General features: G+C 46.8%; 1 protein-coding gene across 2 annotated transcripts; it reads left to right on the top strand.

Moving 5' to 3' along the window:
- The first annotated feature begins 3,415 nt into the window (after positions 1-3,415).
- On the top strand, positions 3,416-18,051 carry RXRB (retinoid X receptor beta). 2 transcript variants are annotated; one of them, XM_069944311.1, is made up of 10 exons: positions 3,416-3,710; positions 6,470-6,705; positions 10,769-10,910; positions 12,399-12,578; positions 12,869-13,020; positions 13,792-13,921; positions 14,914-15,046; positions 15,137-15,228; positions 15,376-15,481; positions 16,266-18,051. In XM_069944311.1, exons 1-10 carry the CDS (start codon positions 3,629-3,631, stop codon positions 16,411-16,413), a joined length of 1,401 nt encoding a protein of 466 aa, XP_069800412.1. In that variant the 5' UTR covers positions 3,416-3,628; the 3' UTR covers positions 16,414-18,051. The 2 variants fall into 2 exon arrangements, with proteins under 2 accessions (XP_069800412.1, XP_069800413.1); XM_069944312.1 differs by having other exon boundaries at positions 3,417-3,644.
- The last annotated feature ends 5,754 nt before the right edge of the window (positions 18,052-23,805 follow it).

Below are 23,805 nucleotides of genomic sequence, written 5' to 3'. Positions count from 1 at the left end.
TCATACAGACACCTCATAAGGAGCATGCCCGGGCCTTGTAGGGAGGTCATACAGACACCTCATCAGGAGCATGCCCGGGCCTTGTAGGGAGGTCATACAGACACCTCATCAGGAGCATGCCCGGGCCTTGTAGGGAGGTCATACAGACACCTCATCAGGAGCATGCCCGGGCCTTGTACGGAGGTCATACAGGCACATGGAGGCCACACACAATACTGATGTTTGTGGGATTTTGTTGTCAGCACATTCAACTTTGGACAGAACAAAGTATCACTAAGAAGATTTCATTCATTCACATCTAGGATGTGTTATTTGAGTGCTCCCTTTATTTTTTGAGCAGTGTCTACTGTATTAATGTGTTAAAAACAATAGAATCCTAAAATATTAGTTTTCACTTTTCTAAGCCGTTGTCTCATTTTCATCACATGCAGGATTATCGATAACTCCTCTATATAAAGCTGGGGCAGATAGCACAGGATTAAGCAATGACTACAAAGGATGGTCAGAGCTCCCATCCTTGCACACAGAGCACCCCACATAGGCCACGGAGCATGCCCACAACACTGTCCTATAGAAATTATTGAACATCTTGGGGGAGATTTATCAAACATGGCGTAATGTGAAACTGGCTCTGTTGCCCCTAGCAACCAATAAGATTCCACCTTTCATTTTCCAAAGAGTCTGTGAGGAATGAAAAGTGGAATCTAATTGGTTGCTAGGGGCAACTGAGCCAGTTTCACTTTACACCATGTTTGATGAATCTTCCCCCTAATGTTTATTTTTTATGGGTCAGAGCAACTTAGACAAGATGGCCTCCTCCATAACCAACTACTCTACTAGTACTAAACACGATAAACAGGGAGATTACCGCAGGTGACTGATAACAGGGCTCTGGTAGGCCTCTCCTAGCTTGGCCGGGCCTACCAATCCTATAAACTATGGAAGAGCCACATAACACATAGCCTAGGGTCCTCTGTCCGCCCCTGAACCTGCTATAACCTGGGGACGGGGATGGGGACAATACCGACCAGAGAACATAGCAAAAAGCCAATCAACCATTCCAGCAATAGGAGTGAGGGGCCGCAAGCACTTACTGGGGACACACATAAGGGCTCTGTGCGCGGGTCAGCCATCTTTCCTATAACTGGCAGAGTGAATCACTGTCTGGGTAATTAGTTGTAGAGTTACAATCACTGTATGTAATGAATTATTCTGTAATTGTTTATGATGAATATCACACCATGAGTCACCAGGGAAAACGCTAGATGATAATGCAGAGAGCCCGGAGCGCCACAGCGGAGTATACAGAGGCAGAATACTGCAGGGACTGTCCCCGACTCCAACATGTCTGCCAGTGTATGTACCCCACCAGCAGAATAGTGAGTGCAGCTCTGGAGTATAATACAGGATGTAACTCAGGATCAGTAATGTAATGTATGTACACAGTGACCCCACCAGCAGAATAGTGAGTGCAGCTCTGGGGTATAATACAGGATGTAACTCAGGATCAGTAATGTAATGTATGTACACAGTGACCCCACCAGCAGAATAGTGAGTGCAGCTCTGGAGTATAATACAGGATCAGTAATGTAATGTATATACACAGTGACCCCACCAGCAGAATAGTGAGTGCAGCTCTGGAGTATAATACAGGATCAGTAATGTAATGTATATACACAGTGACCCCACCAGCAGAATAGTGAGTGCAGCTCTGGGGTATAATACAGGATGTAACTCAGGATCAGTAATGTAATGTATGTACACAGTGACCCCACCAGCAGAATAGTGAGTGCAGCTCTGGGGTATAATACAGGATGTAACTCAGGATCAGTACAGGATAAGTAATGTATATACACAGTGACCCCACCAGCAGAATAGTGAGTGCAGCTCTGGAGTATAATACAGGATCAGTAATGTAATGTATATACACAGTGACCCCACCAGCAGAATAGTGAGTGCAGCTCTGGAGTATAATACAGGATCAGTAATGTAATGTATATACACAGTGACCCCACCAGCAGAATAGTGAGTGCAGCTCTGGAGTATAATACAGGATCAGTAATGTAATGTATATACACAGTGACCCCACCAGCAGAATAGTGAGTGCAGCTCTGGGGTATAATACAGGATGTAACTCAGGATCAGTAATGTAATGTATGTACACAGTGACCCCACCAGCAGAATAGTGAGTGCAGCTCTGGGGTATAATACAGGATGTAACTCAGGATCAGTACAGGATAAGTAATGTATATACACAGTGACCCCACCAGCAGAATAGTGAGTGCAGCTCTGGAGTATAATACAGGATCAGTAATGTAATGTATATACACAGTGACCCCACCAGCAGAATAGTGAGTGCAGCTCTGGAGTATAATACAGGATCAGTAATGTAATGTATATACACAGTGACCCCACCAGCAGAATAGTGAGTGCAGCTCTGGAGTATAATACAGGATCAGTAATGTAATGTATATACACAGTGACCCCACCAGCAGAATAGTGAGTGCAGCTCTGGGGTATAATACAGGATGTAACTCAGGATCAGTAATGTAATGTATGTACACAGTGACCCCACCAGCAGAATAGTGAGTGCAGCTCTGGGGTATAATACAGGATGTAACTCAGGATCAGTACAGGATAAGTAATGTATATACACAGTGACCCCACCAGCAGAATAGTGAGTGCAGCTCTGGAGTATAATACAGGATCAGTAATGTAATGTATATACACAGTGACCCCACCAGCAGAATAGTGAGTGCAGCTCTGGAGTATAATACAGGATCAGTAATGTAATGTATATACACAGTGACCCCACCAGCAGAATAGTGAGTGCAGCTCTGGGGTATAATACAGGATGAGTGCTGTATGTACACGGTGACGCTATAGTAGACTGCTTGTACATGTGATCGGGTTTCCATGTTACACATAGAGCGGCTGCTGTGCACGACACCACCTGATCTCTCCATGTAATATGTATAGGCGGCTCTGGGCTCTAGGCCCCGCCCCGTGCTCTCGGCCCCGCCCCGTCAGACACAGGATCACATGACGCGCCCTTTATTTTTACACTGCAACAAAAATATAAATAAGGCTTTCCATGTAAGGAAACCGGAAGTTCCGCCATGTTTCTCCTCCTAGACGATCTGTGGCCTCTTGTCACCTACCCGGCGCCATCTTGTCACACCCTTTCTCTTGAGGTCACATCAGGTCATTTCACATCTACACATCCCATCTTGCTACACCTGCCGGGAGGAGACCCCAAACACGTCCCCGGGTGGCTGGCAGCCTCTTACCGGGTGTCAGTTTACCTTCTCTCGCCCTTTCCTTTGTTCTATCGGTTCCCGTTAACTAATTGAGCAGCGGCTACGCCCTCTGTAGGAAGCGCCCCGCTTCGGGTGTACCAAGATGGCGGCGCTTCCGCTTCCTCAGCAGTCTGGGGCCGCGGGGGCCGCTGGGAGAGTTGGTGGCAGCGGGTCCGGTGCGGGGTGACCGCAGGAGACCCCGGAAACTGCGTCACTGGCGGCGGCGCCTCATTAATATGCAGACTCATTAACATAATGTCCTGATCGCGGCCGCGGAGAGAGGACGGCGGAGAGCGGCGCCGAGACCGAGCGTGTGCGGCCTGGACGGGATGGGGGACAGCCGGGGTGAGTGCGGCCTGACGGGAGCGGCGGGCGGAGGGGACCCGGGCCGTGACCGGAGGAGGACAGGATGTGCGTGTATATTGTGTACAGTATACAGCGGAGGCCGTGACCGGAGCATGACAGGATGTGTGTGTATACAGGGAGAGGTGCAGTATATAGAGGAGATATATATATATGTGTGTATATATAGTGTACGGGGAGAGGTGCAGTATATAGAGGAGATATATATGTATATATAGTATACAGGGAGAGGTGCAGTATATAGAGGAGATATATGTATGTGTGTGTATATATATATAGTATACAGGGAGAGGTGTAGTATATAGAGGAGATATATGTATGTGTATATATATATATATATATATAGTGTACAGGTAGATGGATACAGCAGGGGGATGACAGGATGTGTGTATATATAATGTGTATAGTGTACAGCCCAGAAGATGTGTGTGTATCTATATAGTATACAGGTAGAGGTGTAGTGTATAGAGGAGATATGTGTGTGTGTGTATATATATATATATATATATATATATTAGTATACAGGTAGAGGTGTGATTTATAGAGGAGATATATGTGTATATATAGTATACAGCACAGGGGATGCCCAGAGGATAACACAATGTGTTTATATATAGTATACAGGTAGAGGTGTAGTATATAGAGGAGATATATATAGTATACAGGTAGATGGATACAGCACGGGGATGCCCGGAGCATAAAAGGATGTGTTCTGTCCTATACTGTAGCTGTGTACAAACACAGGCCCCACATCTCTGCCTGCTGTCAGTGAATGAAATCATAGACTGTGACCATCGCTCCCTCCTCTATAGACCAGACACACACGGACCATCGCTCCGTCTTCTATAGACCAGACACACACGGACCATCGCTCCCTCCTCTATAGACCAGACACACACACGGACCATCGCTCCCTCCTCTATAGACCAGACACACACACGGACCATCGCTCCCTCTTCTATAGACCAGACACACACCGACCATCGCTCCCTCCTCTATAGACCAGACACACACGGACCATCGCTCCCTCTTCTATAGACCAGACACACACCGACCATCGCTCCCTCCTCTATAGACCAGACACACACGGACCATCGCTCCCTCCTCTATAGACCAGACACACACGGACCATCGCTCCCTCCTCTATAGACCAGACACACACGGACCATCGCTCCCTCCTCTATAGACCAGACACACACGGACCATCGCTCCCTCCTCTATAGACCAGACACACACACGGACCATCGCTCCCTCCTCTATAGACCAGACACACACACCGACCATCGCTCCCTCCTCTATAGACCAGACACACACGGACCATCGCTCCCTCCTCTATAGACCAGACACACACACGGACCATCGCTCCCTCCTCTATAGACCAGACACACACGGACCATCGCTCCCTCCTCTATAGACCAGACACACACACCGACCATCGCTCCCTCCTCTATAGACCAGACACACACCGACCATCGCTCCCTCCTCTATAGACCAGACACACACCGACCATCGCTCCCTCCTCTATAGACCAGACACACACACCGACCATCGCTCCCTCCTCTATAGACCAGACACACACACCGACCATCGCTCCCTCCTCTATAGACCAGACACACACACCGACCATCGCTCCCTCCTCTATAGACCAGACACACACACCGACCATCGCTCCCTCCTCTATAGACCAGACACACACCGACCATCGCTCCCTCCTCTATAGACCAGACACACACACCGACCATCGCTCCCTCCTCTATAGACCAGACACACACACCGACCATCGCTCCCTCCTCTATAGACCAGACACACACACCGACCATCGCTCCCTCCTCTATAGACCAGACACACACCGACCATCGCTCCCTCCTCTATAGACCAGACACACACCGACCATCGCTCCCTCCTCTATAGACCAGACACACACACCGACCATCGCTCCCTCCTCTATAGACCAGACACACACACCGACCATCGCTCCCTCCTCTATAGACCAGACACACACACCGACCATCGCTCCCTCCTCTATAGACCAGACACACACACCGACCATCGCTCCCTCCTCTATAGACCAGACACACACACCGACCATCGCTCCCTCCTCTATAGACCAGACACACACACCGACCATCGCTCCCTCCTCTATAGACCAGACACACACACCGACCATCGCTCCCTCCTCTATAGACCAGACACACACACCGACCATCGCTCCCTCCTCTATAGACCAGACACACACACCGACCATCGCTCCCTCCTCTATAGACCAGACACACACACCGACCATCGCTCCCTCCTCTATAGACCAGACACACACACCGACCATCGCTCCCTCCTCTATAGACCAGACACACACACCGACCATCGCTCCCTCCTCTATAGACCAGACACACACACCGACCATCGCTCCCTCCTCTATAGACCAGACACACACACCGACCATCGCTCCCTCCTCTATAGACCAGACACACACACCGACCATCGCTCCCTCCTCTATAGACCAGACACACACACCGACCATCGCTCCCTCCTCTATAGACCAGACACACACACCGACCATCGCTCCCTCCTCTATAGACCAGACACACACACCGACCATCGCTCCCTCCTCTATAGACCAGACACACACACCGACCATCGCTCCCTCCTCTATAGACCAGACACACACACCGACCACTGCTCCCTCCTCTATAGACCAGACACACACACCGACCACTGCTTCCTCCTTTGTTTCTAAGCTGACACATTGTGACAATCCAGCTGCTGTGATGTAGCATTGTAATATATTGTGAACTCTCTTCTTCCTCCAGTTTGCCAAAGTCCAGACACGTCTTCGTTGAGCCCACCTTTGGGGCACCCCCTGAGTGACACCCCTCCCCCCAGCGCTCCCCTACACCCTTCTATGATCGGATCTGCCATGACCTCCTCGGTGAACTCTCCTCTCGGAAGCCTTGGCTCCCCTTTCCCTGTTATTAACTGTGCGGTGGGCTCCCCAGGGGTCCCTGGCACCCCGTCTATAGGGTATGGACCAGTCAGCAGCCCCCAGGTGAGTGATGTGCGCCCCCTACAGACGCCCCTTTTTGGTGTGATATGTATCATCTATATGACTCCATTGTATTGTGGTTGTAGTCAGACGCTGGATGTGACATCACACACAGTCACTGATGATGATGAGGGAATTGCTGGCGATATAATCATTTGTGATTGTCCAGTTTTATCGCAGATTTTTTCCATATACTCTGTGAAGTTCTCACCGTACTCAGAAACACAGTGATGGACGGGACTATGGAGGTGTGAACACAACGGACAAGTGTCCCGATTCCGGTCCAATAGTTACCGCTCCCTGTCTTCTCTGACATCGGAGCTGCCTGCTCAGCCAATCAGGGGCGGAGCACCACTGCTGCCAATGATTGGCTGAGCAGGCAGGTACTGTGGTGTGATAACATCACAGGAACTAGGAGATAGAGGAGACAGGGAGCTGTGCTGGACCAAGACGGGTGTCACTAGTTTGTTGTGTTTTCAGTGCCCCCTGCTGCCCAGCCGCCTGGACGACCCCTTTAGTGGTGGCTCCATTTACTATTTTCTTTTTTTTTCCTATTCCCCTCTCATAACAGTGTGAGGACTGTCCAGGGGGTGTTTAGTTTTTTGGGTGACATTTTGGGGACTTTTTGATTACCTTTTTTATTCTTTGTGTGACTGATTCAATAATGTTAATAATTTTTGCACATGGTAATTGAATTTTTTTTAAATTTTATTTATTTAAACACTTTCATTACAAAAGTGGAACTTGGGGGTGTTATAAACTTTAATGTGTTGTGTGTTTTTATTTTTTTTTTTAAAGAGGACCTGTCACCCCCCCCCCCCCCCCCCGTGCCGGGGTGACAGGCTCCCGACCCCCAGCTAGATCACCTTGTCCCGCTCTCGAAACCGGTCCCGGGAAGGAGATGTCCTGGTCAGAAGCCGGCGCGCGCGGTGGAGATAGGTCTGGCGTCCATAGAGAATGAATGGAGCTGTGCGCGCGCTGCTGAGATGAGTCCGGCTCCATTCATTCTCTATGTACGCCGGACCTGTCTTCACAGCGCACGCGCCGGCTTCAGACCAGGATATCTCCGTCCCGGGACCGGCTCTGGGAGCGGTACTCGGCGGGATGAGGTCAGTATAAGGGGATCTAGCTGGGGGTCGGGAGCCTGTCACTCCGGCACGGGGGGTGACAGGTCTCCTTTAAATTTTTTTTTTTATTAATATATGATCACTTTTACTAGGCGAAGGAGGAAAATTGTTACCCCATGTGCAGTGGGGTATTATCTACCTAATTGGTAGGGGGCTATAACTGAATGCAGGGACATCTAACTTCTACGTAATCGGGGAAAGGGGGAAAGTTATGTATCTACTGGGGGTGTTTACCTAACGGAATCTGCTCTCAATCCACTTACCTGCTTGTTCATATTACATAGTGCAGGACACCGGGGAGGCGTTATTCATTATTTAGGGCACTGAATGAAGGGGAAAGAGTGGGGAATGTGCAGGAAAAGTGAGGAGCCTGAGATGTTTGTCTGGCAGATTCTGCAGACACGAATCAAGTTTGCAAGAAGTCTTCCTGGCGGTCTGAGCCATATAGAAAACTACTCCAAGAAGATGCCCCCTGTGAGTCACTGAAAGTAACTGCACTGTAATCACCTTTTTGGATTGTAGGGCTGGGGTCATCACTATATGGGCACTGCATGGGGAGGGATACTGGTCTGTGTGCTGTGGTTATTCAGTGTCACTCTGGTGGTATTATCTAGTCACGGCGGTGGTCATGATGTGGCGGTATTTGTCATTTGTGTGTGTTTAGTGGTTATTTAGTAATAATTTCGTGATACGTGGTCACCCAGTGATACCCTACACCACTATCTCTATGTACAATGAAGGTTTCCAGGCACTTACGGCAAGCAGAGATCTTGAAACAGGTGAGTGACTAACAGGAAAATGGGTGACCCTCTGAGCCCTAATCACAGGGATAGTCAGTCAGTTTTTTTTTTTTTTCCCTGTGGTTTAAAGGGAATCTGTTGGCTGTAATTCAGGTTCCAAACTGCTGACATTGTTAGATACTGTTAGCTCAAGGAACCACAGGGTACCAGTCATAAATCTGTCTGTGCTTCCAGAACATAGAAACATGCTTCCCAAGCTCCTGAAGCACTAAGGGTTATAACGTCTCCTTACTCCCCATCTTATCCCTGCTTGATTGACAGTCAACTGGAAGCAGTATCCTGACTGATGATCAAGGCAGGGATAAGGCTGGTAGGGGGAGCAAGGAGACATTACAGCTTGCTGCACTTCAGGATCTTGGTGATGCTTTATTTATAAAGCGCCAACATATTCCATAGCCCTGTACAGAGCCTGTCATCACTCAGATCACTTACAATCTAAATTTACCTATCTGTATATGTTTCCTTAGTGCCGTTCACCCAGTGCTAATTTTTTTTACGTTTTGCTTAAAGAAAAAAAAGTAGTAGTTTTGCTGCATTCCCCAATACAGATCATCTTTACATGTTGTTTCCATACTGACAGCCGTATGAGGGCTTGTTTTTGATGGATGACTTGTGTTTTTTGCGCATCTTCATTACTATTGACCCCACAGTCATGTGCTAAAAATCTTTAATTTCTGAGTAATACGGGTGCCCTCCCCCTGGTCTGACAATGGCTGCTGCTTTCTGTGTCAGTCATAGATTCTAAGTGGAGTCCCTTCAAACCCCCCACCCCACCCCCTCAGCTTTGTATGCACCAATTCTTCTCTTTGCTGCAACCCGATTGCTCTGCTAAGCATTAGAGGAATCCTAGCAGCGGATCGGGGGTCTCCCGGGGTCACTCAGACTTGTGATTCATCAGGGACTCAGCAGAATCTGACTGGACGGCCCAATGAGCGTTCACTACCCATGTGAGAGGGAGCGAGGTTTAAGTGGTATATAGTATATACTGTAGTGCAGATGCCAGAGTGACTCTTTGTGCTGTTATAGATCAGGGCTCTGGCTGGATTTCTCCTCTATTAGCGGATCTCCCCCATAACTTGTGGTCATACGGCGTTCCCTGTCACGTGTTGCCTCCCGTATATTATTAGTTTCCTGGAAGGTTTGGCTGATAGCAGGTGACTCCGGTCCTGTGATCTCTTGTCTCGGATGTCTCTGACTTCTAGACCATGTCAGGGCTCCTTCGTGGTAAATATTAGATCAGTTCGTGCTGGCGTGCGGCCTGGGCAGACGGTGCACTTTAATGGAAACCTCAGTGTAATATGTGCAAGCAACAGCATGGATGGGCCACGTATGTGAGTGCAGCTGTATGAATGCATTGCTGGCATTACATGCTCCAGAGCTGCATTCACAATTCTGTTAGTTGTTAAATGGAAACAGGGTTCTTGTCCGTAACACTTCTAATATCTTCTGTAATTGTGTCTTTTATGAAGATCCTGTTTCTGTATTTTACTCCAATCTATTGCCGAGTGTGCTTATTGCATTGTAACTTGGGTTCCTAGAGACAGAATTAGCCTAACAACAAGCAGTGGATGTCAGATTACCTGTAAGAGCTCCCTCTAGTGTCCATATCTTTCCTATAATTTTTCTATAGTAAATTTTTTTATTTCCCCCCCCCCCCCCCCCCAAAAAAAAACAAGTATTTTAGGAAAATGCGTCATATCCCAGGCCCAGTCAATTGAAAAATATAAGGAAAGAACAGCGGCCATTTAGGATTACATTTCCCAGTAAGCAAATTACCAGAGGTTGCTGTGCAGACCCTGAACAAGCAGAGAATGCTTCTAAGGTTTCAGCTCTGAAGCTGCAGAATTGCGAATGGAGCTGTGAAGTACATTACAGTTGTATCAGGTCTAATCTGTGAGGAAATCTGGTAATGTTTCCTTACAGCGCCTCCATAGGAGAAATGGAAGCATTACACCGTGTCAGTAATGTATAGTCCTCCACAGAGACGCTCTTTGTTACCACCTGATCCCCGATCCTTTAAAATTCTTGGATTCAGTATATAACAATGGGTTTTCTAAACTGGACAGTCCCTTTACATTTGTATCTATTAAACTAGTGTGTATAAAAACTTTTATACTAAATTTTATTTATTTTTTATAGATAAATTCCACCGTGAACCTCTCTGGTCTGCATTCTGAAGACGTGAAACCTCCCCTGGGTATGAGAGTCATGAGTGGCCATCCCAATGGAGGAACATCAAGTGGGAAGAGGCTGTGCGCCATCTGTGGGGACCGCTCCTCCGGTGAGTGCCGAGCACCTGGCGCATTTTCATATGTCCTTCCCCTCATTGCTCGAGGTTATGGTCATGTGACACGGCGGCATACTGCAGAGGCGATACATCCCTGATCTATAGACCATTTATAGCAGATTGTAGATCCAGATTTTTAAAATGTTATAAAATTGCCAGCACAATCCTATGCACGGCACTGTACTGCAGATAACATGCTGCTGAAGTGATCCTCGGGGTTCCGTATTCCCTATGTGTATAACAGAATTATAAAAACCAAAATCTTCACTTATAGCGCTACGACTGGCTACACTGCTGATGGTAAGTATATGTAGAAGTAGCTGTGAAGCCACTCACTGGTCTCAGTGATACTATGTATCACTGCACTGCGTCCTGTTGAGTGCCTATTATGTATATACATCCCATTATATATATATATATATATATATATATATATATATATATATATATATATATATATATATATATATATATATATATATTAATTATACATATACACACACATTTACATAATATTCACTAAACTCGGCACATTTCCCTGTATATTTTTTCGCTATCTGGCACATCACTGTGTTGTATTGTGGCATAGCATTAATATAGACAGCATCCGTATATAGCACTTGGCTTAGTGCTTCTTTGCATTTACATATTATCACATATACTTACCATCAGCACCGTAGTCAGCTATATCGCTATAAGTGAAGATTATTTTATACATTTTTAGATTCAGATTGTTAGACTGTGTGCAGGGGATCTTCTGAGTTATCCCACCCTACAGAAACAGAGTTTTGTTCCAGAGACAGCACCACTCTTGTCTCCAGTTCAGGTGTAGTTTGCAATTAAGCTCCATTCACTTCAATGGAACTGAGTAGCAAAACCTGCACCCAAACTGGAGACAAGTGTGGTGCTGTCTCTGGAAGAAAGTGGCTTTGCTTTTAGAGTGCTGGATAACCCCTTAAATCAAATGCAGCAGGTCACATCTTGCAGATATATTTGCACGGTATAGGACATCATGCACACAGCAGTATCACTAACCCAGGGTCGTGTCTGAAGTGGTGCCAGTGATCCACAGCTTTTAGTTCCCTGGTATATAGTGTATACTGTCTTATGTAGGGCGTTCCTGGTTGCCTAGTGGAGTGGGAGCCCTAAGTACAGTCCTGGTGCACGTGTCTCCTCTGTAATTGTTGCTGCTGTTGTAATCCGGCTGTAGCTTCCAGCAATCTCCGCCATCCCTCCTCCTCAGCAGCTGCCAAAGACGCTGGGCGCAGCTCAGTAACTGCGGGGAGGAGGAATGAGCGATGACATGGAATACTCTGAGACCTGGGGATGATGAATGTTCTCAGGATCTGCCTTCAGCTGGCACTTGTAGTCCCCCAGCAGTTAATAATTTGCATTGTAGTCAAGACGTCATTGTAGTGTCTGCTGCTATTACTGTGGTAACACTCATGGCTTCAGTAAGGCTCACCCACCTATGTCCTGCAGGGAAACACTATGGGGTGTACAGCTGTGAGGGCTGCAAGGGCTTCTTCAAACGCACCATCCGCAAGGACCTGACCTACACCTGCAGAGACAACAAGGACTGCGTAGTGGACAAGAGACAGAGGAACCGATGCCAGTACTGCCGCTACCAGAAGTGTCTGGCCACCGGCATGAAGAGGGAGGGTAAGTGAGCGCCCGCTGCTCTAATACTGAAGCCATTGGCTGTTGCCAGAGGAGAAGACACAAGTAGTTTAGCAGTGTAAGGAAACCAGGTATACAAGCATATGGGACATCCGATAGAACAGATCCAGCGTTCCCATCTAGATGGCTCCGGATCGCCGGACCTGTGTGCTGGATTCTTTAAGAAATTCACAGAAATGCTGATTTATACATAGCCCAAAATAAAACCTACAACAACCTCTTCTGGGCAGTGGATACAGCTATTTAGTCTATTACCCTTCTTGTACCCCCAGCGGTACAGGAGGAGCGTCAGCGAGGTCGGGAACGTGAAGGAGAGGCGGAGCTGAGCGGAGCAATAAATGAGGATATGCCGGTGGAGAAAATCCTAGAGGCGGAACTAGCGGTGGAACAGAAGAGCGACCAGAGCCTCGAAGGGGGTGGATCTGTGAGTATTATACAGGAAAAAAAATCTGATTATAATTGTTTATAATTTTTTTTTATTTTTTTTATTTTTTATGAAGTCCGGTGGATTATAAAATCCGGGAGAGGGAAATTGATTACAAGTACTAACTTGCCTCTCCCTGTGCCCCCCCATCGACCCGCCCCCGGGGCTCTGGGATCACTGGCGCGAACACGTTACGACCCGGCTGGTGGACTGGTAGGACAGTCACTGACTTGGTTGGGACGCTGCTCCAGTCACTCATTGGCTGAGCAGCCAGTCCATCAGCCGGGCCCGGCCTTTTCCCCAAGTCGTGATGTCAACACAACTCAGGGGGAGAGATTGGGAAATGTCTTCTGGAAGAGGTCCCGCCTCTCGACATGGGCACGGGGAAGTGTAAGTCAGTACTTGTAATCAGTTTCCCCCCCCGCCAGATTTTATAGTCCGCCGGACTTCACCTTTACAGCTGGGTTCACTTCACGCTGCGTTTTTGCATCTGTTTGACTATTTATTTTGAAATGTTTAATTTTAAGGCAAAGAAAAACTTGGTCAACGATGAATTTGTGTTAACATTTTTTTCTAAATGGATCCGTTTATCTTTATAAAGCAAGTCAATGGAAAACTGATGCTGCGGTATAGCATACAACTGCATCCGTTGTAGCATGAGCAAGCACACAGTGCGAACCTAGCCCAGCCTAGTAAGAAACCATGGAGATCTGTGCAGTCAGGGGTGCGGGGGTCTGGTCGGGTCCTCACCTCTTCTCTCTCCGTCCATAGCCCAGTGATCCGGTGACAAACATCTGTCAAGCTGCTGATAAACAACTTTTCACTCTTGTTGAATGGGCCAAGAGGATCCCGCACTTCTCTGAGCTGCTATTGGACGATCAGGTCATCCTGCTTAGAGCCGGTAAGAGCCGCTGTACCTGCAGCGCTTATTTCAGTCGTAGAGTTAGGTAAGCGGCTTCCAGACACATCTGCTCCAAAGGATCAGCCAGCCTAATAACATTAGTGAGCCGCCTGCTGCCGGCCTGTGGCTGCTGACATACATCTTATTGTGTCAGACCTCCAGATGGAAGAATCCTCCATGGGGTTCTAATACTTTGCTTATACCCACCGGTGTCTGTACCAAGGTGTGTGTAGTAGTAGTAAAAGAGAAGAATATCCGCTCTGGCTTCTATCCAATACCTGATCGCTGGTTTATAACCCTCGTATCGATGAGGTCTTTACTTTGGACACAGATCAGTGTCCTCCTGCTGAAACCCTTAGCCAGCGATCAGCTGCAATTTGTGCTGGAAACTTGTATCAAGTGTTCCACTTTGTTGCAGCGCCACCACAGGTAGAGATGGGTATTACACTGTAGCCATTCTTATCCATGGATTATCCTCCAGAGAGAGACTGTGTCTAGGCAAGAGAGGAGTCTCCTAAGGAGAGGCCCTCCCTAAATTAATTAGGTGGGTTGGGGTGGGTTAACGTTGAGAAATCCACACAGAGAAGTTCCGGCGCATTCTGACGTTCATCCCCGCTCGCAGCGGCGCGCATTTCCTCTCGTCCCATAAACTCCATTCTTTTGTGGGGCGAGTCCCGCCGTCCGCAGAAAGAATGGACGTGTCAATTCTTTTGGCAGACAGCAGAGTCCGCCTGACGATAGAATGGTGTCTATGGTCTACGAGTGACTGAATCCGCCGGAACTTCTCCATGGATTCCATACTGTTAACCCACCCTCAGACTGGAAAGAATAAACCACTTCCTGCAGGACGTACATCAGCTGATAAGTATAGGAAGGCTTGAGATCTTTAATTAGAAGCAAATTACAAATCTACATAACATCCTGATACCAGTTGATTTGAAGGTGATTTTCACCAGTGTGCCCCTTTAACTTTCTCCTGTCCCTATCTTCAGGATGGAACGAGCTTCTCATCGCTTCTTTCTCCCACCGCTCCATTTCTGTGAAGGACGGCATCTTGCTGGCCACCGGGCTTCACGTGCATCGTAACAGCGCGCACAGTGCCGGGGTGGGGGCCATATTCGACAGGTAAGAGGCTCTTTGCAGCTCCTTGCTTTGTGGCGAGTGCATCATCTGTAATAACCTATGCGAGATGCTGATAGTGTCCGTATTTTGCAGAGTTCTCACTGAACTTGTGTCTAAGATGAGAGACATGCGCATGGACAAGACTGAACTCGGCTGTCTGCGAGCAATCATATTGTTTAACCCAGGTAAGGTTTCCTATAACTTTCTATTGTCAGCGGATCACTCGTAGCACTGCTGTATGGCATCCTGGAAAAAGAAGCGGGGTACCGTGATGGGGCGAACATAGTGACATAGCGCTAAGGTTGTAAATATCCTTATTGTCTTATATTTAGATGCCAAAGGACTGTCCAACCCAGGAGACGTGGAGGTTCTCCGAGAGAAGGTCTATGCATCTCTGGAGTCTTACTGCAAGCAGAAGTATCCAGACCAGCAGGGAAGGTGAGGAAGGGGATGGTATATAAGGAGGACCTGTGACCCATAGAGATAGAGATATGTTACCTTCCAGCATAACACATACAGGTCTTAGTATCCTGCTCCTTGGGGGCAGCTTTTGGGGCTGCCTCTGATTGATGGGGTGCAAACTGATGACTACAACTGGTACCATTCCAGTAGAGGGAGCATAGTGGTAGCTGATATGTTACACCACTGCTCCAGTCACTGTGGGACTGCTAAAGATTACGAGTACAACTCCATCAGTCCCTTAGAGTGAATGGAGCCATGCTACTCCCTCAGGGTTAGAAAAACATGGCTGCTGTCTTCCAGAAACATCCCCTCTCCTTTCCTAAGGGTGGATGTAGGTTTTTGCAACTCACTGAAGTGAATGTAGCTGAATTGTAATACCGCACACATCCTGAGGGATGGGATGGCGCTGTTTTTGAAGAATAGTAGCTGTAATTTATCTAATCCTGGATAACTCCTTTTAAAGGGGTACTCTGGCAAAAATCTTTTTCTTTCAAATGAACTGGTTTCAGAAAGTTATATGGATTTGTAATTCTATTTAAAAGTTCCAAGTCTTCCAGTACTTATCAGCTGCTGTATGTCCTGCAGGAAGTGGTGTATTATCTCCAGTCTGACACAGTGCTCTCTGCTGCCACCTCTGTCCATGTCAGGAACTGTCCAGAGCAGCAGCAAATACCCATAGAAAAACCTCTCCTGCTCTGGACAGTTTAAAAAAAAAAAAAAATTTTACGGCTAACCAATTCCTCTTTGCTCTCCCCCCCAGGTTTGCAAAACTTCTCCTGCGCCTCCCCGCCCTTCGCTCCATCGGACTCAAGTGTCTTGAACACCTCTTCTTTTTCAAGCTGATTGGAGACACCCCGATAGATACCTTCTTGATGGAGATGCTTGAGGCCCCCCACCAGCTGTCGTGAGAGACTGTTGACTTGTAGCTACAACCTGCTGCTCCATCCCAAGAGACAGCTAGTATACATACTCTAATAGATCGCTTCCAACTGGAGATGTTATAGGCGCCTCGAGAGCGATCCCGAGAGACTGCCTGAACTGGTCACAGACCGCCGCTCCCTTCCCCTCCCCCCTCCTCCGGTGACAGTCCTTGGTTTTTCTCTCACATAGACGGCATCCAGATCAGAAGGGTTTAAACTGAATGCAACTAATCCATAGGGAAGACCCAAAGTAGACTTCGCCTTCCAGCCTACCCTTCGAGGTACGGGTACCTCCAGAAAGTGATCGCCCCCCTCCCCTCCATTGCCTGCTGCTGAGAGGCTTCCACTAATCATGAAGAAATGAACTTGTGTACAGGATTTTTGAGACACTCCTATGCAATATCCTTGATTATGCGCCCGATTTGATAACTATGCTAAGGACGGATGTCTCGGAAGTGTGGGACCCCCCTCCTTCCCTGATGACAGCGTGATGCTGAGCTCTTCTGAGAGATACGAACTCTATGACGGAGACCAATGCCAAGTAGCAGCCATTTACGTTCCTTGCCCATTGAGCCAGAAACGGACTTGTAAGTGAGGAACAGACTATTGGATGATGGGAGTTGTGGGGGGTGTCGGGGTTCTCTATGTCCTGTTCCATCTGAGGACGTCAGCGTGACCTCCTCCCTCCTCCCATCTTGCTGTTTTTTTAGGTGCCCTATCTGATTACTGCACTTGTTAGGGTAGAGGGGGCCTCCGCGGGTGAAGGGGACCGCTGTATCGTTGTTTCTCGGTATCACTCATTAACTCTTTTGGGGTGGGGGGGGGGATTCATGACTGCTCTGCTTTTATTTCTTGGGGTGCCTGGAGGAGAACACGAGGGTCTCGATACAGTGATGGGTGGATTTTCGGCTGCCCTGCTTGGTTTTTTACCAGTTCTTGTACGATCAATGATTTTATTTGGAAGGAAGATTATTATATTGCACATGATTAAGACTTTCTTTAAGGAAGGGGGTTGAGCTAAAGACCCAGATTTCTTTTCTTTTTTTTATGTATCCAGTTTGTTGGTTACAATTATTACACAGCGGGGATTTGGGGTATTTTATTCCCATCCCTTCTCTCTAATAATCTGGACTGGATGATAGGGGGGGGTGATGGTCCAGTTGGCGCTGCGCGGCCTAAACCAGTCCTGTAGCCGGTGCCTGGTTTTCCGGTGTGGTGTGTGGCGCCCTCCCCTGTCTACTTTCATGAACTTTTTTGCTGCTAGATCATGCCCATCAATGTTTCTCTCCTCTTCCCCCATAATTCTTTTTTTTCTTCATTTTTTTTTTTTTTTTTCTTTACTCATCAATTTTAATTCTCCTGAAATTTGCCTCTCGTGTCCGTCTATCTCACTCGTTCTAACGTTTTTGGTAACAAAGTTGGGTTTGCAATGCAGATGTAGAGAGAAATGTTACACGCACAGAACACCGGCCCACACTTTGTTCTATACACTTTCTAGGAGGCAGCTCCTCGTGGGAGGGATTGTAAGGTAGGTAAGACTCCTCCCATCGGTAGCCCCACCCCCTATTCTGCGCTCGTTTATTATTCCTGTTGCTTGGAATGAATATTAAAGAGAATTTAGCTCTGTCTCCTGGGTCCCGCTTCTTCATCTTGGTAGATTTTTTGCTACATTGGGTTTATAAGTTACTCAGAACTGCAAAGACTGTGGAGAAACTAATGCATGTATAAAAGTGCCGAACCGCAAGGAACCATACAGATGCTCTTAAAGGGGCCCTGTCATTGTAAAAGATTTATCTAAACCTGCCTGATTTTGTTATTTTAAAGCAAATGTACCATCAGGTAGATCGCATTGGGTTTCTTACATAAATGGATTGGCGCTGGTGCGGGGATGCCAGTGCCACGGTTGGTGCATAGACAGACGCTGTGCGTGGGAACTGGGTGGCAGTTCTAAAAGAGGACTGTGCCACAGTCACCCCCATGTTGGTGCTGATCCATTCATGTAAAAAACCCAAAGTGAAGTATCTGATCTGACATTTGCATTAATGCTGAGTTCACACTGTGGTTTTGTAATTTTCATTTCGTTTTTCTACTGACTTAAATAAATTAAAAAAGGAACAAAAAGCATCAGTTTTTTCAGTGAACACAAATGTGGTTGACCACGTGTTTGTGTACACTAAATTAAATGCGTTTTGATTTTTTTTTTTATAATGAAAAGCAATGGAAAAAACGATCAAGACAGTTGGAAAAAAAATGCAGTGTGAACAAAGCAGCAGGATCCCAACATGGAAGGGGTTACACTAAGCTCTGCACGGCTGAGAAGTGCAGATTATAATGTATCACTGTAGATATACAACAGTATGTACATTGCTATTTACACCAGGAAGTTGTCCTGAGCTTTATAGGTGGTGAGAGAGGGGATGGAAGCCTTGATTTACCTTTCAGCAACAGTGTGGATCCTTTGCAGCAGGGTGGCTGGATTAGTTTGCAGGTACACAGCTCTAGATTCCCCCCTCTCTCTTCTGCACTTACTAAAACCCGACCCTACTTGGGGTACGATTAGACAGGCCCATAGGGGCCCGATAACAACTGTAAACGAGCGCCAATCTGCTAGATCGACGCTCGTTTACTGGACCTATTACACGGCTCGATAATCGTTTAACAAGGGCTGCAGGGACATCGTTACTGATGTCCTTGCAGCCCTGTATACTTTACCTATCCACGCTCCAGGGCTGCTGCTGCGGTCCGCTTCTCCTTGGGTCCCGCACGCTCTAGCTTCAGAGCGACCTGTCAGCTGACAGGCCGTGGCAGTCCCGGACAGTCATTGGAGAGGTAATGTAGGTCGTCAGTCGCCGGCTGTGCACAAGCTATTGCACGTAGCGATGCGTGGTGGGCGCCCGACAATTATAGATTCTAACCTATATCAACAATCAGCCAATGACAACGATCATTGGCTGATCGTTGTCTTTATTACACGGAACGATAATCGGCCAAATCGGGGCTATTATCATTCTGTGTTATAGTACCTTACTGTGTTTTGTCCTGATCTAGAGACAGATTTCCCCTTACAAGCAGTGTAGATTAGATTACAGAGAAGGGAGACACCTGGTGGCCAACAACTTAGAGCTGCTTTTCTGGGGTAAGGGGTAATTTTTGGTCAAGTGTTTTACAACTATGTTAGGAATCACATGGAGGGGAAGATGTTTGAAGTGAAATCAATAATCATCCATGGAGGACGTGTGGTCAGCCCAACATTTACTGTATAGCCTTGGCTGTTCTGATTCCAAAAGAAAGTTTGGCCCAGATTTATGAAAAGGTGCAACATATAGACTGGTGTAACCTGCCCATAGCAGCCAATCACAGCTCCTCTATCACTTTACCAGAGCTGGAAGCTGAGCTGTGATTGGTTGCTGTGGGCAGTTAACGCAAGTCTATATTTTACACCCTTTGATAAATCTGCCAATCTGGAAGCTTTAGGTCTCCATAGATACAATCAGACCGTCTGCAACCCCTGTGATTTAGCAAATGTTCACCCGTACCCCCTCAAAGAAGCTGTGGACTTTTTATTTTTTGTACAGGGACTCCCCAAGGTGTCCCCCCCCCCCCCCCCCCCCCCCCCCCAAAAAAAAAAAAAAAAAAAAAAAAGCAGAATTGGGCAGGCAGAGTTTTATCATTGTTGGTAATTGGAGGCAGGAAGGAGGGGACTGGTCAGGAGAATACATCATTGTTCTCTACACTAGAAGCTTATGGTTCTGGCACCATGCTCCCACAGGTGGTTCCCGTAGCCGGGACAGGGTGGCAGGACATCGGTGGAGCACATAAGGCGGCCATTCTTCTGTGTCATTCTGGGTGGTCATCTAAAAGCGGTTTCACTGCACTTCAGCTGATGGGGTTCAGGTGTGAGGCCTCACACATGGATGTGTCTGAGCTGTGAGAGGAACACGTGTGAGAACAAGCTGAGGATGGCCATATGTTGGTGGAGTCACACTCAGGGCCCCAGTAGTGTCAGCTCCTGAGCTCAGATAATGCTTCTCCTCTCTGCGACAGCATTGGGGTAGACGATACAGATGTCTGCTATAGAAGTAAGGTTTCCCAGACTAGATTATGAATATAACTCCATGTATTCAGTGATGTGTGATACTACACAGTGCCAGATGTCTCCTACAAAGCCAGAGCATAACAATATACCAGTGTGACCAATAGATGGCAGCATCATCCCAGCCAGGCCATATGGCAGCATCAGCTATACAGATAAGCTGCTGTATGTCATGTGTGAACTGCCCCCGACCTCCGTACAATATAAAGAAGCCATGTTTTTATATAGGGGCTTTATGCTAAAGGGGGTTCACTGTATAATAAAGGGTTGTGCCTTCCTAGGTCATGAATAGTCACAAATAGGCGGCAATATGCAAGACCCTCTATTATCTATACAGAATGTGTATAACCGCTACTAGAATTAGTACCAATATGCTTTGTGTAAGATAATAGTGATAGATAGTAATAGATTGTCCGACATCCTCCTGGTCCCATAGAGATTGCGGCCATTGATCTGTCTTGTCTTTTTAGGCCGTGTATATACATGGGGAGGATTTATTACTGTATACCTATGGTAGATGCTGCTATACGCATATACAGTGATATCTACCAGCCATGAAGAGAAAGTATACTGATCAATATAGGTTCTTTACGTCCATACAGAAGCTATACTAATAAAGGTGCCATGTGCTGTGTATAACCCTGGTGTCGTCTTATGGGGCACAGGTACCCTGCGGCCCGGTGCTGCCCCGTATACTAATATATAACAGTCTGATCAGACTAGAGGGACACTTTTAGCAACCTTCACGAGTAAAGGGGTTTATGGATATTTTGATGCAGGGAATGGAGTCGCCTTCTACGATGGCGGTAATATGGCTGCAGTAACCTCACTGAAATCTGCACTCAGACTCTATGAACCATTATAAGTGTGCAATATAGGATTTATATTATTGGTGACGTCCACATAGGAAATACTTGTGATCTGTAGCATTGTACGGGCCATATACACACATCTCATATCATTCTGTATGGCCCTATGTATAAAGAGTCAGAACAGACCCCCCCTGACGTCCCTAATGTGTACCCAGATGGCCACCGGCCTCCAGCAATATGTGCCACACTATAAGGGGTTAAGACTATGCGGGAGATTTATCAAACATGGTGTAAAGTGAAACTGGTGCAGTTGCCCCTAGCAACCAATCAGATTCCACCTTTCATTCCTCACAGACTGGAAAATGAAAGGTGGAATCTGATTGGTTGCTAGGGGCAACTGCACCAGTTTCACTTTACACCATGTTTGATAAATCTCCCCTTATATGTTGATTTCCTTGGTACAGTGATATTGTTATTGTATTTTGTGTCACACCCCTCCCACTTCCATTTGCTCCGCCCCTTCCCATCCCCTTTTTCCACATCAGTGTCTCCCATTGTCCCCATTGGCACAGGACCCCCCCTTTCCTCACACAGTTCCCTCTGCGTCTATCTAGTCCCCCCAGCTCCGTGTCTTTAGTATTGCCCCCCCTCATTCCCTCACGTTACACTAAATCCCCCCTCTCCTCTTGGCCGTTCTTGTTCCTGCTTTTCCTGTTTTCTCCTCCCCAGAGTCTCGTGTCCGTTCCTGAGGATGCCTTCTTACTTCTCGCTCTCCCTCCCTTTTTACTAATAAGGTTACTTAAGAAAAAAAAAAACTTTCAATAACAAGCTAAATATGAAAGAAATGCGTTCATGCGGCCTCGCTGTTATTCCAGCTCTGAAGTTTTACCTAAACAGCCAGGCAGGGCACAGGGCGCGTTCTGAATTCCCTCTCTGTCCTCGTGCTTTTTATATCACACCAGTCCCAGGGAAAAAAAAAAAAAAAACCTGGATTTTAATTTTTTTTTCTGGTTCTGTCAATAGCTCCTTGTTCTTTGTGCAAGAGCGAAGGAAGGAAAGAGAGAGCGAGGGAACATGGCTCTCACCTTCTGCTCCCACTACCCCTTCAAGACCCTGAGCAGAATATCCCGGATACTGTCCTCTCGCCATCCTCACTGTAACGTCGCCCTCTTTTCTATCAGCTGCCATGTCGGAAAAGAAGGCAAACAAAAAATTACTAGTGTGTAAAAAAAAATTCCAATAGTTTCCATGTGAATGGGCGGGGATCTATACGATTAATCTCCACTTAAGACTATGACGTGTAGCGCTAAAAATCATAAACGTTCCCCCCCCACTGTTCCCTCCCTGGCAACAATCTGATAATTCCACTGTGGAGGATTTAGCTTCTCTTGGTATTTTAAAGCAGGGCTTTGGAAAATCACCACCAATATACTTTTTCCTTTATTTCCCCCCTAAGAATTGATATAGAAACAATGTGTTCTGCCTCCGCGAGAAAGGGGAGGCAGAACACATGCTTAAAAAAAACTACAATCATATATTAATATTTTTTTAGAATGGGTTCATCTTAGTGTTTTTGTGCTTTTTTTCTGGTATTGAACTGGAATATATTAGTAGACGAGGAGCTGGGAGCTTTGGAGACTTGTCAGATCTGTCTTGAATTTTGCGACTGGTTTCTTGGTGGTAGGAGGCAGGATCGGGGGAGATGGGGCAGGTCAATATTGAAAAAGAGTCCTGTGTGTGCTCAACGTGATTAAGAATCCCAAGTATTCTGCAGTCTCTTGGGTCGCTCCCCCCCCTCTCGCTGCTTCTGTAACCGCTTGTGTCTGAGATGAAGTTTTCTCCTCCTCCTCTTCTCTCCGTCATCAATCGCTGCTGCTAAAAGTTCTCTCGATAAATCACAGCTCCTCGCCTCCTCCATTTATTACCTTAAAATATAAATTCAACGTCCCAATATAATTTAAATTTTAAAACTTAATCTTCAATAAAAAAAAAAAAATCAGGATAGAGATCTTCACGTGTCAAGGTCTCGTAAAGTCTCTCGTTCTTTGCCTACAGCTCCGATTGTCCGGGAGGGGTGCGCAGAGTTTTGTCTCGGATATTTAACACTTCTCCTTTCATGATTTGAAGGGAGGAACAAGAGCCTTTTAGAGACGTATATTTCCGGAACAGTCACAAAAATAAACAGGCGGTGAGCTGACTGTAATGTTAGACTACAGGGCGCTCTTATACTTTCCATAATGAAGCTCCATTATTTATTCCTCTGATCCTTTCGAATTGAAATTAGGAGAACAATGACTTCTGTATGACCGACCACTTCCCGGATTGTTGTCATGGTCGTACATGTGTTCTTATTTAAAAAAAAAAAAACGAAAAGAAAATGGAAAAAATTTTGTTTTTTTTTCTGTGAGACGCCATGTGCTCTGGTACGGTCAATAAAATTCTTTTATTCCGACAACCGAAGGCATGGAAAGCCGA

This window comes from Dendropsophus ebraccatus, chromosome 10, assembly GCF_027789765.1.
Source record: "Dendropsophus ebraccatus isolate aDenEbr1 chromosome 10, aDenEbr1.pat, whole genome shotgun sequence".
In the NCBI taxonomy this organism is placed as follows: domain Eukaryota; kingdom Metazoa; phylum Chordata; class Amphibia; order Anura; family Hylidae; genus Dendropsophus; species Dendropsophus ebraccatus.
The sequence above is the reverse complement of the archived record's forward strand: the minus strand, read 5'-3'. Positions and strand labels throughout refer to the sequence as shown.

Coding starts and splice junctions, on each gene's coding strand:
- RXRB (XM_069944311.1), top strand. CDS start 3,629: ATGGGGGACAGCCGGGGTGAGTGCGGCCTGACGGGAGCGGCGGGCGGA. Junction 13,021..13,791: donor GCCTCGAAGGGGGTGGATCT/GTGAGTATTATA, acceptor CTCCGTCCATAG/CCCAGTGATCCGGTGACAAA. Junction 13,922..14,913: donor GGTCATCCTGCTTAGAGCCG/GTAAGAGCCGCT, acceptor CCCTATCTTCAG/GATGGAACGAGCTTCTCATC.